Here is an 18,397-nt window from a genome sequence, read left to right as displayed (position 1 = left end):
TATACAGAGGTCGGATCTATTGCTCGAAGTAATAAAGTACCAAAAAAACAAGTGCGAAGACAATTGTGAATTGTGATTGGGTCGTCCACACTCACGCTAATTCACTCACCAGAAAAATCGACTGTGCAAACTGCGGAGAAATTAAGCAAGATAGTACATAATCGACCCACGGTCGTGCATGATAGATAGTTCTTCGAAGAAGTTAGAGGTAGCTCGGGTCGCAGGGAAGCACGTAGAAGTCGATCTCGGAGACAGCGCTGTTGGGCGACGTGAGGCCGAGGAGCTTGAGCAGGTAGTACCCGCGCGCCATCCTGAACTTGCCGCTGCCGCCGACGATGCTGCGCTCAGCCGTGCCCTGGAAGCCGATCATGGGGCCCTCGAGGGACAGCTTGCTCCCGTTGTACTCCCCGGCGATGAAAAGGATGGAGGCGACCGACATGCGGCCCTCCAGAGCCGGGCCCTTCGCCACCCCCGTGGCGACGATGATGCCCTGGTACCGCGCCACGAGCGGCGAGTCCCTGGTCCGGCCGGTGCGGAGCTCGTTGTCGAACACGCCCACCGAACCGAACGTCGCGTTGGCGCCGAACGGGGACGGCAGCATGGCGCCCTCCGTGGCGTTCTCCCCCGAGAACGTCTCGTGCATGTACAGGTGGATGTGCTTCAGCTTCTCCCCGCCGCCGAGGCCGGCGACGCCGGGCGCCGACGAGGCTGCTACCGCTAGGAGGACGAGGAGCAGCGAGGGTATAGGCGACATGGTTAGTTGCTGTTGATCCGCTCGTGGCGCTGCCGCCTGCCTTTGTAGAACGCGGAACCAACCGACGTGCGCTCCGCTCCGACTTCCCCGGTTGCAAACGTCCAGCTATCTCCGATCATCCGCTCCATAAAGAAATTGGAGGATAAGGAGCCAGCCAAGCAGGCTGGCGGGCGGGCGACCAGGAGAAGAAATAATGCATTAATCAAAGCGGCTTCCAGCAAGATCTAGTCGAAGATATGAACGAGCAGCTCATTTTCAAGATCATTTGACTTCTAGCGATATTGACTTCTACCATGGCGCTATGTTTCTCCGGCTCGGTGGAAGCTCCAACTTTGCAAATTTGTGGAGGAGATTGTTACTGCCTCTATTAAAAAATAAGTGTCTTATTTTTATTTAGATATGATTTTTTTTGAGAACCCGCATCACAGTGCGTGTCATTGTATTACAGTGCGTGTCATTGTATTAAGCTGACAAGAAACGCCATAGAATGGCTACAACACCACACATGCATTTCGGTTTACAACACACTCCTCAACAACGACAAGCTCACCTTGCCCAACCTCAACCCAAGAATGGCGAGAAGGCGGGGCACAAACTCTCCAGACCGCGTCACAACTAACACCCAACAATCACCACAACACGACCAACAACCAAAGTTGCCTAGACCAACGAACCACTACATGCGCCTAGAAGATGAAGCGAGTGAGTGGTTGGGTGTGATCGAACTTGGGAATGAGCCAACTAGAGAGTGTTGGCGATGGCGTACATTGCGCCCTGAAGACTCACACCTAATGCCCGGGAGACTCACATCTAGGTTAAAAACGTTGTGATATTATTTTTAAATGGAGAAAGTACTATTGTATCCTCCTCGTATCAGCCGTGAGAAAATGGTTTATTGAAGGCTTTCTTCCGGTCAAGTAGGTGCAAAAGTCTACATAATACTAGCTTGCAGCTGAGAGTTATTTTTAAACATTGCGCGTGAGAGAGTGAGATGATAAGCTTTCTATGCAGCCATCACTAGGTGTGGTGACGAAAATATTTGTACTGCTTTTGTACTGTGCTTCTTAAAAAAACATTATTGCACTGCAAGAATAAAATAAATCCAGGACGGCTGCGACAAGTATTGGAATATGACATTATTGCACTGCAATAATAAAGCCACGTACTACTTATATATTTCACAGGCGTAGGTCGGTAGTTAGAGTGAACCCATCCAATAAGAAACCCGTGAAGAGAAGCAAACACGAACCTGGTAACCTGATTGTCAGAGCCGGAAGCCCATAATACACTACGTTTAACAAAGCTCCATTGTATGAATGGGAGCACAACCATAGAAACCATAGATTAGATAGCGTACAGTATCCTGGCAATATTTACATGAGGGTTACATACTTGCTATGAACCCATCCAATAAAATATGTACATTTTCTTGATATTTTTTTCAGGGATTTTCCTAGCATCTTTTACAGATATATGTACATGGCTGAATGCTAAGGCTAACATGACTATAACTAGCAAACCATTTTGGAGAATAGATCATCTAGAGCTTTGTACAAGGGTTGGGCAGCCCTGGGCTTCTCCACCCTCCCAAACAGGATGTCTGTTGTGGTCAAGTATGCGTCCCCGTAGAAGCGCAGATTGGTGTCTGATCTGGTGGTCACCACATTTCCTTCCAGTGAGATCCCAACAAAGGCACCTGTTTCAATTTTTGAAATAGAGAGGCTATAAATCAGAAGGCTACTGAGATAGCTGTAATGAAAGGCGTAAGCTAACAAACAAACACAGGAGATGGATTATACTTGTAAAGACTTCCTATGGCTAATGAGATGACTGGATCTGTAAAAACGATTTCTTTCCCTCCAAAATGTGACTATAAAGTATCTTCCAAATTATTTTACATGCAGCAATAAACACAAAATGTGACAGACAATTTTAGAGAGCAAGCTCAGTCCCATGTTTAAAGTCTTCCATTTGGCAATTTCTTACTCCATCTGTCCAGAATTATTTGTCGCAGATTTGACTTTTAGTGTATACAACTATACATACATGCGACAAATCTGTGACATCTAATTCAGGTCGGAGGGAGTCCTTGTTAACAGTGTCAAAATTGTGCTGATCTCCACCTATTTCAACCATTTCTAATACTGTATTAGATATGTATTCCTTCCGTTGCAAAATAAGTGACTCAATTTTGTCAAGATATGGATGAGGTAGTATATCTAAAATGACAATGGATGTATCTAGACACATTGAACGGAGGTAGTATATCTAAAATGACAATGAGGGGAAGCAACTTTTCTTATTAGTACCTTTGCTGCAGCTGTAAGTGTAGCATATACCAGAACCTTTTTCACTTGCTCGAACATCTGCTTCAAGGGCTCTGCCGATTGGCCCTGCTGCCGCACTCAATCCTGCCCCAAGAGAAAGATGCATGCGGCTACTGAATGCCTTGACAGCTTTAAGATCATGAAGCACGATTATAAAATCTGTCAATTCTCCTCCAATCTGAAAAACACAAAGAAATGTCTTCACCATTGCGAAATTAACAAACCAAAGGACAAACTGTAGCTCAGCATCCAGATAAGAGTGCTTGAACATAAACTTGTTTTTGGCATCATGCAATCTCATAAGCAAAAATGCCACGAAGCTTAAATGACTTTCATGGAAACTAATTCAGTGGAGAACACAAGAATTAAATGAATAACAAGAATTTAATTCAGCAGCAGATAGATTTTGCATGTGCATTCAATTCAAAGAAAGATTTATATCGGACGAATACCTGCACTCCCCATCCCAATCCAACAGATAAAATCGCAGACGGGGCAGACCATGATCCATCTGATCTGCGAGCAACTACAAGGCCAGTGCCCATTTTGTACGTAAGAACTGCACCTGCCTTGGCAACCGTGAGCACAGCAAGCCCCTTTGCTCCCTTGAGGATAGATGATGGGATGGACTTCTCAGGATTTAGTCTAGAGACCTGCATATTCCAAAACAAAAACACTTCTCAGCTCTACATGACAAGCATACATCTGTTTGAGCCTTTGAGGGGCAAAACATAAAACGTACCTGGCAATATTTCCTCAGCGTATTTGTTGCTTTGTACAGCTCATACTCCATCGACAATCCAACAGGCAAGTTCAACCAGCTCCTAGTGCTCGTCCAATCCATGACATCATGTTTCGCAGGCTGCATGGCGTTACTGTTGTAGTTGATCAACAAGCCCTGGAGCGGATCAAGCCTATCGCAGCAAGCATCGCACACCCTCTGCGGATCACGCTGCCTGAACTTCATGGGCATCAAACACCTTCCCTTGGAGCACTCTCTGCAGAATATACCTCCACAGAAGCGGCAGTGGTGCCTTCCACGAGTCAGGGCCGTGAAAGGATTGCTGCACTGCAGGCACACGCTGGTAGAGCTATCCGGCAGCCACTCCGGGGGATCCGCCAGCAGCACCTCCTTGTACGCGCTGAACTGCATAGCGTTTTCCTCGAGCAGCGGCGGCGCGCTCGGAACGCAGACAGACGGGTGCAGACCGCCGTCCTTGCCCGACGCTAGAAACGAGACACCCGTGCCGAAATTCTGCTGCTGCGACGCACCGTCCTCGCCCTTACTCGCGCCTGCAACAATCGCCGCGATACCGCCCAGAACGGTCTTCAGATTGATGGTTGGGCTAGCCCGTGCTGTCGCGAAGGGGTCTTCCCTGGAACCGTATTCTGACGGGAAGTCTGGTTCCAGCGACGGCTCGTAGAGGTAGTCGTGCGCCAGCTAGTTGTTCTCTGGAGCTTGGTCGGACATCGGAGCTCCCTGGCTGTAGTTCGGTTGGAATTGGGGGAGGGATGAGTACGGTCTCGCTTCGTTTGGAGTCTCCATGTAATCATTCAGATTCTGCAGTCTGCACTCATGTAGTAATTGGTAGTGACACTGAACGACCTAACAAAAAGAGATGGAAACAGGGATTAGGATGGTATAACATTCATAATGTTGCTCTAATCTATAATCTATAATATCTAAATAGGAGCAACCCACTAAGTTGATTTCTCTCAACATGCAAACATGCCACCTCATCAGCCCCATCATGTTGCCATGTCACAAACCCATTTTTTTTTTATATGCAATCCCTTCACCTCACCAAGCTTGCCACATCTTTAGAAAATCATTATTATGTACAACATTTATGGTGTTCCTCACATGTCTTTCAGTCTAACCTTTTTTTGACAACGGTTCACCAAATCTCAACTGGTCTAACAAAAAAAAATCACAGCTGGCCCATTTATTTACTCTGCACTTCCTCTTCTCCATGCATCGCGCATTTGATTCATCTTCCCCACTATATGTGTGACTCTACAAGAAATAACTACAGCAAAGAAGAAACTGACTATTCAACTGTGCCACTCGGTCTTCTCTCCTCTTGCCTTTTATCTTTCTTTCATCCACTCAGGACAACTCCAGCACCGTTCAAAGCAACCACTTCTTTTGTTTTACCAACCAGTCGCATGGCCTCCGCCTACACCTATAGCAACTATGCTTTCGGCCGCACTCGCCGTCAACTGGCACAAGCGTCCGTCAGAGGTTCACAAGGTTGTCCTTATTGGGGTTCATATCTACGGCAAGCCGGCAGCAAGTGTGTGCTACATCAACGAGGAACCTTGAAGAAGAGGTGCGCCTTGTGCTTGGTCATAACTATTGGTAGGAGCAACAGGTGTAAAGCTTTCTTTTTAACCTTCCATCGATTAGTATTTTGTAGCAATTGTTTAACTCTGGATTTGGACTACGAACTGTTTTTCCCATCCCATATCTGCATGAAAAAAACTGCAATGACATTGTCTGTTGTCTTTCCCGTATATACATTGAAAATCCATGGAAACTAGCAAGCAACACGTCATCCTTCCTTAACTGCTTTGTACTTCAGGTCGTCGACCTTCTACTCAATATGTCAATTCATGTTTTTTTCTTCAGGATCAGGTATATTCGTTCATACTTACTGTTGAGGGATTTGCTTGGTGTTCCGGGCTTCACAACAGCGGTATGAAAGTGGGGGCGACAACACATGTGAAGTTCAGAGTCCTACCTTTCAGGGTGAAAACCCAAGGTCTGGCCTAGCTTGGTTGTGCTCGACAATGACCTTGTTGGAGGCATTGTTTTGAGAGCGGGGACTATCTTCAGGGTGAAAACCTAAGATCTTTGATCGGGCGACGATGGTGTTAGCGCACTGTTCCCTTTTTGGAGGCGTCGTTTTTGGAGAGTCTGTACTTCAGGTGTTGTCTTGGCGGTGGATGTATTGCTGTTGTTAGGCCCGAGATACTGTAGCGGGACTTTTGTTTCTTAGTTTTTTTTTTTTGGCTGTGTGCATCCGTAGTGCCATTAGGGTGGTGCGTTGTTGCAGAGGCTGGGTGTAATTGGTATCGTTTTGATATTAATATATTCCCTTTATCGAAAAACTTAACTATCTTTACTATTAAGGTTATTGCAAGATTTACAATGCAACATTTTTATTATTACCTTCCAATTATTAATTGTTTATAATGTGCCAATTTCAATAGAACAAAAAATTGAATGCTTACACAAAGCATGTTCAGTCCTTGAACGAGCATGGTAAGTTTCCCGAGTTTTCTCTTTTTCATTGCTCTTATTTCACCACGCCGATTAATTTTCTGAGTAGTACTGTGCGGTGATAAATAGGAGATGGACTATTGAATTTTCCTATCAACGATCAAAGATCTATATCTGATTAAAAATATTGTTAATGCTATTTCATTTTTTTACTACGAGATTAATAGAGTAAAATAATTAACAAGAATTGTCCGCAGCAACGCGTGGGATGTCATCTAGTTCACTATATTATCATGGTCATTCTTTCATCCAGTTCATTAATTCCACTATAAAACTCTAGGTGTAATTGAGAACTACTATACCCAGTTTATTAATTGTACTATAAAACTCTAGGTGTAGTTGACAACTACTATACAGCTAAGGAAAGCACGCCTTCGATTAAGCATTCTACTTGTGCGATTTCCTTAGTACTAAACATACTATACTATTTGAGTGAGCAAGCGATGTGGCAGATACATGCACGGGCTAGCGTATATGACCGTTAGGCGTCAGGCGGACGGTGCGGGTGGCGATCTCGTCGCCCAATCGCCGGAGACTGGGGCGCCGCAGCAAGGTCAGTCGGCTGCCGGGGTGCCGGTGCGAGGTTCGTCGGCATCCGGGGCGCCGGATGGTGAGCCGCCGGTACAGTCAGAGGTGCCGGGGGCGGCGGACGTATGTTCTTCCGAGAAGCTTTTTGGGAGCCGATTCTGGGCGTTGCAGTCGGAAGACGAGGACGAGGTCGGGAGCGAGAGTGAGGAGGAGGTCGAGTCTAGAGGTGAAGGATCGCTTGTTAGAGAAGGAGTTCGTTGGGCATCGTACTTATGTCGCACTCCATCTCCGTCGCGGGACGCGGATCTGTTTGAAGGTTCTTCTGAGCTTAACCAGAGGCAGATGAAGAGACTTCGACGGCGAGATGATCAACGACATGCGACGCGGGCGGCGATGTTCTTCTCTTCAGGCGAAGGTACTGCTTCTTCCTCTTTGTTGCTTGGCAAGAGTTCGAAAGCTGTTGGGCACATAAAATTGCCGGTGCTTGAGCCGTCAGTTTTTGTTGACGAAACCAGTGAAGGTTGGACTACGGTTCGTCGGCGGCGTTGGTCGCCGGCGGCTGTGTCGAAGATCCGAGATCCGGGGTTGACGGCGAATTCAAAATTGTTGACTGTGGGCCAGGCTCGGTTGCGGGCTGGTGCACAGTGTTTAGGGCGCCATTCTGGCCCAAATAAGATTAAGCAGGCAAGTCAACCTTGCGATCTTTTGGAAGGTGATCGCTCAGGAAGGGTTGCCAAGGTCGGCAACGCAGCTGTTGGGTTCGCGTTCCGCAGATTCTTAGGGTTAACCTGGAAGAAGTGTGCGGCGGCGGCTCCGGTTATCCGACGTCGCACAGCTGAGGTCGTCATGAGCGGAGATGGTGGCCGGGGTAGTTTCAACCCTGGGCGAGGTGGTTTCAACCCCGGGCGAGGAGGGTTTGGAGGTGGTCGCGGGAACCATGGTGGTCGCGGTGATTTCGGTGGTGGCCGCGGCGACTTTGGTGGTGGCCGTGGTGACTACGGCTTCGGCGGGGGACGCGGTGACTACGGTGCCGGACGTGCTGGCTACGGTGCCGGTCGAGGCGGCTACGGCTATAACCGTTCGGAATATGTCCCCAGAGGAAGGTTTGGTCATGGACCTGGCCGGAGTAGTGCCGGCTATGGTGGTGGGCGTGGTTACCAGGGGAATGGCGCTGGTGCCGGTGGAGGAAGCCGTCAATATGTTCAGGGGGAGTCCAGCAACTCGGGAGGTTCAGGTTTCAGTGGAAATTGGGATAACTCTCGATATGGTGGACAGCAGCATAGGTGGAGCTCAGGGCGTGGTGGCGCCATGGTAAACCGAAATAGAGGTCATGATGCGGAAGGTGCTCTTCGAGGGGGCATTGATGCCGATCTTCTGCAACAAACAGTTCAGGCCGTGGTGGCGGCTGTGACGGCTGTTACAAAGTCTAAGGATGGTGTGGCAGCTCCATCTCCTGTGGTTGTGCAGGCTTCGGAACCAACTGTTGGTGTTGCTGATGCTGTGGAGGTTCCGGTTGCTGAGCCTACTACGTCGGCGACGCAACAATTGGGGACGTCTCAGGGGATTCCTGAAGGTTCTGCGATGGCTGCTAATGACAAAGATGGTGAAGGTCAGGGTGCAACTAAGAAGAAAAAGGAAGAGAAAACTGGGTGTTTTCGTTGCAAAAAGCCGGGGCATTATATTGATGATTGCCCTACTCCTTTCTGCGATATTTGTGAGTCTATTCATCATGCCACCTCTGCCTGTCACTTACTGAATGCTCCAAAACCAACTGCTATTCTTCATGGTTATGCAAATGAGGGGCTTATGTTTTTTGAGCTTGCATGTGGGGTGTTCAAGGCTAAAGCAGAAAATCCCAAACTGGCAAAAGTAACTGTTGAAGGTAGTACATTGACTATTCCAGAGATTATTGAACAGCTCAAGAAAATTATTCCATCTGAAAAGTTTAACTGGGAGGTTTTTCATTTCAAGGACAATATATATAGAGTTAAGCTCCCTAGTAAGTTAGAGGTCCAACGCTTGAAGAATTTTGGCACTTACATTTGCACTGACAAGGAGGCTTGTTTGGCTTTTGATTCATGGTCCTCTATTGAGGAGCCCCTACACATGCTCCCAGAGGTTTGGGTTCGGGTCTCGGGGTTGCCATCGGATGTTAGATCGGATTATCTAACACTATGGGGAGTGGGAACTTTATTTGGTAAAACTCTGGATGTAGATATGGCTTATACTCGTAAAAATAAAGTGCTCAGAACCAAGATTGGATGTCTTGATCACAGACTGATCCCTGCAGATAGTGACATGTTTATTAGGAGAGGTTTCTATAAGCTACGCTTTGAAGTGGAGATTGAGGAGGAGTCTCATGAGGTTAATATGGTGGAGGCATCTAATGGGTCTGATGGAAAGAATGATGATAATCAAGGTGAAGAGAAGAATGGAGGAGCTCATGATATGGACATGGATAATAGGGAAAAGGACTCAGAGGCAGCACCTAGAGGTAGTGAGCAAGATGGTTCCTTTTCTAAGAATGGAGGGGAAGGTATGCAAGAACAATGTGAATTTTTTGAGGCTATCCAGTTTGGGACTATGGATGCTAATTGTGCTTCTCCAGGTATTCAAAACAGTGCAAAAAATCTGAACCAAATTGACCCTGTTTTCATTCATAAATCTAATATCCAATTTTCTGCACAAAATGACGAACTTTGTGCATTTTCCCATATAGATACGCTGCAGAAGGGAGTGGTGCCTGATGCGATGGGTGTCGGGATCGGTGCATGCTGTCAGCACTCTGCCATTGGGCAGGGGCTGCCTGTCACTGAGTCCGGGCCGCATGCGGCCAGTAGCCGTTCGCCACCTCGCCGACAGAGCTCGCCAGGAGGCGCAGAGGCCGTGTGTCCGGGCGCGTCGCCTCAGGTTGGTGGCAGAGAGGAGGCCAGCTGCATGCGTGTGGTTGCAAGTGGACACGGAGAGGCTCGCCGGATTTTCTACGCCTAAAGGATTTGCTTCGCCGGCTGCGGTGGCGCTATCCGAGACACAGAAGATCCAGCAGGAGTCCAGTCAGCCAGGGCGGGGCACGCCAGGCGAGGCTCACTTGCGGCCAATGATTGGCAATCATGCTGTAGGATCAGCTGTGCCTCACGTTGCTGTGGCCCGTGGTGAGTTAGATGCTGGGACTTTTGCAAATAATTTAGATGCTTTACACTTTGGTTTTTCGCAGCGATGTGATCACGTTTTGTCTGTTGATTTTATACATACTGAGGTTACAAGTGGTAATGCAGGGGTGGGATCAAGTGCTTCTTTGGGGCAGTCCAAGGGAGGCACGAATGGGGAAGCAATGGCTAAGGGTGTTGGTTCAAGTGTAGGCATGAATGAATCGATGGGGGTTGCCTCATCTTTAGTGTCTTCACGGTAAGCCTTTACATCCTCCGGGGTCCTCTCTAGTGAAAGAGAAATCCGAGTGTGAGTTTATCCGTAATTGAAAATTCTATTGATAATTTGGCAGTTCGTCCTACTATGGAGGAGGTTATTGCTTTCGGGGGAATTCCGCAGCCTCCGCTTGATGTGAGATCTAGTACTAGACTGGGTGGCCAGTCTGGTGGGGATATGCTTCAAATGGAAAAGGCTATGAAGATTGCACAGTTGAGGGATGCTTCTTCATGTGTAGGTAAGTCTTCTTCTCCTAAATTTTCTATTGTCAATATGCCTGAGAGTGAGATTATGCACAAGGCGGAACGGTTGGGTATTTCCTTAGGAAAATCTGAAGGGGAGGTAGTGAAATCTATTAAAGGGATTAAATTGTTAGAAGAGGAACGTATATTAACCATGCTGCAAAAAAATATAGACGAGTATATCAATAAGGAGGAAGATCCTTCAACGCTTGTTATGTCTAAAGTCTCTTCTTTATGTAATGATCTGGTGGAGGATGATTGCATCCCGCTAGATTTAGATGATAATTTAGCACAACTTGACCCGGTAATTAAGGAAAAGAAGACTAGGGTCAGGAAGATCTATGATACTAATAATATTCGTAAAAGTACGAGGAGAAGAATTAAACGACAATTTTCGTAATGCAGAATATAAAAGGTATGAACTGGAATCCTGGGGGTTTTGCGGATACTGCTAAACATTTGTTTGTAAAAGAGGCAATTAGGGAACATAAATTGGACTTTGTAGCCTTATTGGAGACTGGAAGGTCTAATTTCTCTATTCCTTTTTTAAATCAATTGGCTGCGGGATATAGCTACTCCTGGTTTTGTTTGCCTCCTCATGGTCGATCAGGAGGCATTTTGGTTGGTATTAACTCTGACACACTCGAGGTGCTCAAGGTGAGTACTGGAGACTTTTGTGTTAAGCTGCATATTAAGTGCAAAAGGGATGGTTTTGAATGGATTTTTGTGCCAGTCTATGGGGCTGCCCAAGATGCACATAAGGCTGAATTTTTAGCGGAACTTGTGAGAATTTGTGAGACTGAAACATTACCTATGTTGGTAGGTGGTGATTTCAATATTATTCGAAAGCGCGAGGAAAAAATAATGATAACTTTAATGCCCGGTGGCCGTTTGTCTTTAATGCCATTATTGAACACTTGAACTTACGAGAAATTGCTCTTTCGGGAAGACAATTTACGTGGGCAAGTCGTCGGGAAATACCAACTTATGAGAAATTGGATAGGGTGCTTGCTTCTATTTCTTGGGAACAAAATTCCCCCTTGTCACCGTGCGTGCATTGACAAGAGCGGAATCGACCATACTCCGATTCTTATTGACTCAGGGGTGAAAGCACATTTGGGTAATAAGCCAAAGTTCTCTTTCGAGTTGCATTGGTTGCGACAAGAAGGTTTCTTTGACTTGATTGAGAAGGAGTGGAAGTCCGTTTTAGTGGGGTTGAATCCTATGGATGTGTGGTTGAATAAACTGAGGCATATAAGGAAATTTCTTAAAGGATGGGCAAAGAACCAAAGTGGAAATTATAAGAAAGAGAGAGATAGGTTATTAGGTCTTATTGATGAATTAGATTTGAAGGCTGAAACGAGTAGCTTATCGATAGTAGAAAGAGAATCGCTTAAAGATGCAAATGATAAACTGAATAGATTACGAAGAGAGGAAGAATCTAAATGGGCACAGCGAGCTAAAGTTAAGCATATCCAAGAAGGGGGGAGCAATACGAGATATTTTCATTTGATTGCAAATGGGAAACATAGAAGAAAGAAAAAATTTCAGTTAGAACAACAGGAGGGAACTATAGTGGGGGAAGATAATTTGAAGGTCTACATTACTGAGTTTTATAAAAAATTATTCGGGGCACCGACATCAAATAACATCTCTTTGGTAGAGGAAGAGGTGCAGGACATCCCTCAGATATCGACTGTTGAGAATGCGATCTTGACAGCTTCTTTCTCTGAGGAGGAGGTTCATGAGGCACTTTTTCAGATGGAACGTAATAAAGCGCCGGGGCCTGATGGTTTTCCGGCAGAGTTTTATCAGACATTTTGGGAAGTAATAAAAGATGACTTGATGGCGCTGTTCAATCAATTTAGTATTGGGGATTTGCCTCTCTACAAGTTGAATTTCAGCGTCATTACTTTATTACCGAAGAAAGAGGATGCGGTGCAAATACAACAATATAGACCTATCTGTCTATTGAATGTATGTTTTAAAATCTTTACCAAAGCTGGTACAAATCGTATTACAGGAATTGCCCCACGAGTTATTAGACCAACACAATCCGCTTTTATGCCGGGAAGGAATATTCTAGAAGGGGTGGTCATTCTTCATGAAACTATTCATGAGCTACATACTAAGAAGTTGGATGGGGTTCTATTTAAGATTGACTTTGAAAAGGCTTATGATAAAGTGAAATGGTCATTCCTACAACAAACTTTGAGGATGAAGGGGTTTGCCCCTGAATGGTGTAGGATGATCGGTCAATACGTCCAAGGGGGTAGTGTAGGAGTTAAGGTAAATGATGACATTGGTCATTACTTCCAAACTAAAAAAGGTTTGAGGCAAGGTGATCCTTTGTCACCAATCCTATTTAATATTGTGGTAGACATGCTTGCTATCTTAATTGAGAGAGCAAAGAATGATGATCAGGTAGGAGGACTCATTCCTCACCTTGTCGAAGGGGGGATCTCTATCCTACAATATGCTGATGATACTATCCTTTTCTTGGAACATGATCTCCGTAAGGCCGTAAATATGAAACTAATCTTATGCCTTTTTGAAGAGTTATCCGGGCTTAAAATTAATTTCCACAAGAGCGAGATTTTTTGTTTTGGGCAAGCAATGGATGATGTGGACCAGTATAAACAGATCTTTGGATGCGACGCTGGTTCTCTCCCTTTTAAATATTTAGGTATTCCTATCCACTTTAGAAAGCTTAAACTTTCTGATTGGTATCCAGTGGAGACCCGATTTGAGAGCAAATTGGGATGCTGGAAGGGTCGATTGTTGTCCTATGGGGACAGATTGGTCCTTATCAATTCAGTTTTATCAAGCTTACCGATGTTCATGCTTTCTTTTCTAGAAATACCCGTTGGGGTAAGGAAAAGATTGGATTTTTATAGGTCTCGCTTCTTCTGGCAATCTGAAGAAAACAAAAGAAAATATAGGCTCACCAAGTGGAATATCGTCTGCAGGCCTAGGGATCAAGGGGGTCTTGGTATTGAGGTCCTTGAATTGAAAAATAGATGTTTATTGAGTAAGTGGCTTTATAAACTTCTTAACGAGGATGGGGTGTGGCAGGAGTTGCTGCAGAATAAATACTTAAGACAAAAGACCTTATCCGAGGCACAAGCTAAACCAACAGATTCTCCCTTTTGGAAGGGATTAATGAAGGTTAAAGACGATTTTTTTAGTAGAGGTTTTTTTCAAATAGGTAATGGTACGAATGTCCGTTTTTGGGAAGATACATGGTTAGGAAATAAACCTTTAGCACAACAATATCCATCCTTATATAGTATTGTGCATCATAAGAATGTAACAGTAGCTCATGTGTTAGCCCAAACACCTCTGAATATCGGTTTCAGAAGATTGTTGGTGGGAAACAAATGGGCTTTATGGCTACAGTTATGCAGAAGACTTATGAGGATTAACTTATCTGATGAGAAGGATCACTTTGTTTGGAAATTGACAACAAATGGCGTGTTTACAGTGAAATCTATGTATGAGGATTTTATGAATGATCACACCCCCTTTTTGCGAAAATATCTTTGGAAAGTTAAAGTTCCTTTAAAGATAAAAATATTTATGTGGTTCTTAAGTAACAAAGTTTTACTCACTAAAGACAATTTAGTCAAGAGAAGATGGAATGGTTGTACAAAATGTGTTTTTTGTGGTGAACGGGAGACTATTGAGCATTTGTTTATCACTTGTCCTTTAGCTAAACTTCTCTGGCGCACGATTGATTTTACTTTTGCTCTCCCACCTCCAACCAGTATTACCAATATGTTTGGTAACTGGCTAAATGGAGTTGATAGACAATCAAAGGCTTTCATCCGTATTGGGGTTTCTGCCTTATGCTGGTCTATCTGGAGGACAAGGAATGATATTATTTTTAACAAGAAACCTTCATTTCACTTTTTGCAGAGTTATCCATATGGTGTCACACTGGGTCCAAGCTTGTGGGCTCTTCTGTCACCGGAGGGACAGCGGGATGCTATGGCTATTGGATGCACACGGCTCCAGATGGTCGCTCAGGATATCTTGTGCCAGGCTGGCTGGCGGCACAATAGACGGATACAATGATGTGTAGTCCGCTTTTTCTAGTTGTCTTTCGCTGGTTGATTCTTGTATCAATTCTAGGCGAGGCCTAAGATTTTTATTTTGTACTATCACTTTATTAATAAAAGGCCGTGTGCATCATCACGATGCAGAAGCCGGGGTTTCATTCCCCATTTCGAAAAAAAAACAGCACAACAAACGATCCATGTGCCTGCATCACGAATCTGTAACTGGAACTAGAGGTGAAACCGCAGCTGCACCGCGGCCAACACACCCGAAGTAATTCCCAGAACAACGATGGCCTCACTATACGTTTAATCCTTTATTTTCAGCAAAACCGGTGAGATTGACAACCTCACTGTAAGTTGGCGCAAAGTATTTTGGTTGTGTTGTGTGCAAGTTCCACATTGTTGCTGACGCCGGTAGTGCGCCCTATCACTAGTCAGCTAGCAACACCTTCAGAAGTCACACCTTTCTCCTACTGGCCGATTAAACCTTGGTTTCTTACTGAGGGCAAACTTGCTACTATGCTCATCATACCTTCCTCTTGGGTTTCCCCAACAGTGTGAAGTCGGCGTTACGATAATCACCATCAAGCTCTTTTTCTGGCGCCGTTGCCGGGGAGAAAGAGGATTTCTGCACTCTCATCTCCAATCTCTTTACTTTGTTATTGTTTTGCTTAGTTTACTTTATTTCGTTTTGTTTGCTTTATTATATCAAAAACACAAAATATATAGTTTCTATTATAGCTGTTATTTCTGTTGCTTGGTTTATTCCATGCTCACTTTTCATGTTGATGTTTCTTGTTTCACTAGTTAGGCTTAATGGAAAACGACAAACAAATTAGAGAACTCTATAGTATTTATCTTGAGTTAGGACATGAAGTGCTCGAAGAGAAAATTAAAAAACATATGAAACTTTATTTGCATGCTAATATCAATGTTATTAGTACGAATTCATGAAAATATTTTTTTTACTTCCCCCACTTTAGAGGATAAAATATGCTATGATGATTACAATGATGAATATGATATTTTCAGTCCACCTAATATTAAGGATAAAAAAAGTTATGATTACAATATGTCTCATATATCTGACTATTATGGTGATGAGAATAATAATGATAGGTATTTTGTTGAATTTTCTCCCACTACAGTTAATAAGAATGACTATGCTTATGTGGAGAGTAATAATTATTTATTCATGTGGCTCATGGTAACAATGTTTTATGTGATAGTTATATTATTGAGTTTATTCATGATTCTACTGAAAAATATTATGAGAGAGAAAACTATGGTTGTAGAAGTTTTCATGGTACTAAAACACCTCTCTATATGCTGAAATTTTTGAAGTTACTCTTGTATTATCTTCCTATACTTGTCACTTTGTTCTTTGTGGATTTATTTGTGTACAAGGTTCCTACGCATAGGAAGTGGGTTAGACTTAAATATGTTTCATATTTGCTCTTTGATGCTCTCTTTGCTTCAATTCATATTTCTTATGTGAGCATCTTATCAAACTACTGCGTCTAGCTGAAAGGCGTTAAAGAAAAACACTCTTGGGAGATAACCCATATTTTATTTACTGTAAATTTTTTTTTGAGTCTTGGTAGTTATTATCGCTGTAATAACCTCTTCTTATCATTTTTATTTCGTTTTTGTGCCAAGAATAGCCTCTACTAGGAAGAAAGTAAGATTTGGGGAAGTTGCTGTCCTGTAAATAGATTTTATGTTGTTACCATAAAAATTCGTAAAAATAGCCAGAGCGGAATTTTGAGCTGCCATTTTTTATGAATATTACCCAGGTTATTATATAACTTTCGTTATTTGACCACTTTTCGAGATGAGCAACAGAGGAATTTCGGAAAAAATCGATCTTTACATGTTGTTCTGTTTTGATAGATTTCTGCACTATTTGCATTTGCCTCTTAAATCTCTTTATTTTTTAGTTATTTTGATTAAAGAGATTTTTGAAGAGTTGATACAGTAGCTAATGCTTTAATAGATGTTTGATATATGTTAGTACTGAACCCAAGTGGATTTGTTTATTTTGATTGTACTAATGCTGCTAATAGAGAATTGTGTGAAGTTTTGTATGAAGGAAGTTTTCAAGTGTAGGGAGAGAAGAATGATGTGATGAGATGATGAATGGACAAAAGCTCAAGCTTGGGGATTCCCTTGCACCCCAAGAAATATCCAAGAGGTACAAGCGTCAAAGCTTGGGGATGCCCAAGGCATCCCCTCTTCATCAACAAAGCAACAAGTCATCTTTATATGCGCTATATTTGTATTGCTTCATACCCTATGTGTTGTTCTTGGAACGTATTTATTTTAGTTTTTGTTTTGTTTTGTTTTGTTTTCTGTAGCATATGTTGGATCCCGGCACATTTTGTTTTTGGAGAAAGACCCGCTCCATTTTAATTGCATAGAACGCTCTAGTTTTCGATGTTATTGTTCTGCGAGTGTTCTAGTTTTCTAGTACTGCGTTTAGCTCTTGTTCTTTCACTTAATATTTGTTCAAAGCTCGTTAGTATTCATTATTTGTGTATGATTAGCTCTCTGGTACATATTGTATTTCATATTTGAGAGCTATTTCAAATAAGTTGATTGGTGTTGGATACGGGTAAAATGTTTCATGCCTATAGTGATGTAAAAGGAAGCTTGTCTAGACTATTGGATAAGCTTATTCCGGTATGATGATGGAGATTCCGACATGGAAAGAGCGGGTTACCAAAGAAACCCTTTGGGCAACCGCATCGGGGAAAGATTCCTGTCGGAGCAAGATGCGCGACATCGCTTGGACCGGATTTATCTGTTCGAGATGGTTGAAGCTGAAGGTCCACCGGGCCCGGCATGTTTCGGTCCCCGGATCAAGAGGGAAGAGCCACCGGGTCGCAACTTCCAGCTGCCCCGAGATACAACAACTTATGATGGCAGCACCAAGTCCGAAGATTGGCTCGCTGATTACACCACAACGGTATATGTGGCTGGAGGAAACCGCCATTGGGCGGTGAGATATGTGTCGTCAGCTAGTGGGACCGGCACGGATTTGGCTGAACAATTTGCCAAGAGGAAGCATTGATGGGTGGATAGATTTCGAATTGGTCTTTGTCAGTAACTTCAGTAGCACCTATAAGAGGCCAATCCGTCCTCAGCAACTCGCCATGTGCCAGCAGCGCAAGAATGAGACTGACCGGGAGTGCTTAACCCGGTGGAGTGCCACAAGAAACTCATGTGAAGGGGTGATAGAAGCGCAAGCCATTAGTTGGTTCTGCAGCGGATGCCGGCGATGCTCGCCGCTGTGGCAAAGGCTGCAGAGGAACATGCCCACCACTATGGCAGAGATGATCAAGGTGCCGGATAGTTATGCACTTGGTGATTCAACTCATCCGGCAATCGCGGCAGACCCACTGCCAAGGTATCCTTAGCGCCAAGATTTCCGGAACAGCAATCATAATAAGAGGAGAGAAGATTTTCCGGATAGAAGGTATGGCCCGTAGCATGTGGCCGCTGTACAACAAGATAATCCGGGAGCCGATGGAAGCCAAATGCGGAAAACAGGAGGACATCCATGGAAAGGTCAGAAGAAGCAGTGGGGAGAAAAGAAGCCCTGGCAAGATCAGCCCAAGTACACCATTGCGTCAATGCTTGATCAGCCGTGCAGGTTTCATACTCCAATCCAAGTAAACTGGCAAATCATACAACCCGGAACTGCTCATGGACGTTGCGGTTGATGAAGGAAGACCTTGATGCACTTCCTCGTCCACCTCCTCTCACTGGAGCAA

General features: G+C 44.3%; 1 protein-coding gene and 1 pseudogene across 1 annotated transcript; both read right to left on the bottom strand.

Annotated features, from left to right (window-relative positions):
* Positions 1 to 202: 202 nt before the first annotated feature.
* On the bottom strand, positions 203 to 754 carry LOC124673584 (dirigent protein 7-like). The gene has a single exon (XM_047209633.1). The coding sequence runs from the start codon at positions 752 to 754 to the stop codon at positions 203 to 205; it is 552 nt and encodes a 183-aa protein (XP_047065589.1).
* Positions 755 to 2,047: 1,293 nt separating this feature from the next.
* Positions 2,048 to 4,639, bottom strand: LOC124677527 (annotated as a pseudogene).
* Between the last annotated feature and the right edge of the window lie 13,758 nt (positions 4,640 to 18,397).

This window comes from Lolium rigidum, chromosome 7, assembly GCF_022539505.1.
Source record: "Lolium rigidum isolate FL_2022 chromosome 7, APGP_CSIRO_Lrig_0.1, whole genome shotgun sequence".
In the NCBI taxonomy this organism is placed as follows: domain Eukaryota; kingdom Viridiplantae; phylum Streptophyta; class Magnoliopsida; order Poales; family Poaceae; genus Lolium; species Lolium rigidum.
Note: the sequence above shows the minus strand (reverse complement) of the source record. Positions and strands in the feature narration are given on the sequence as shown.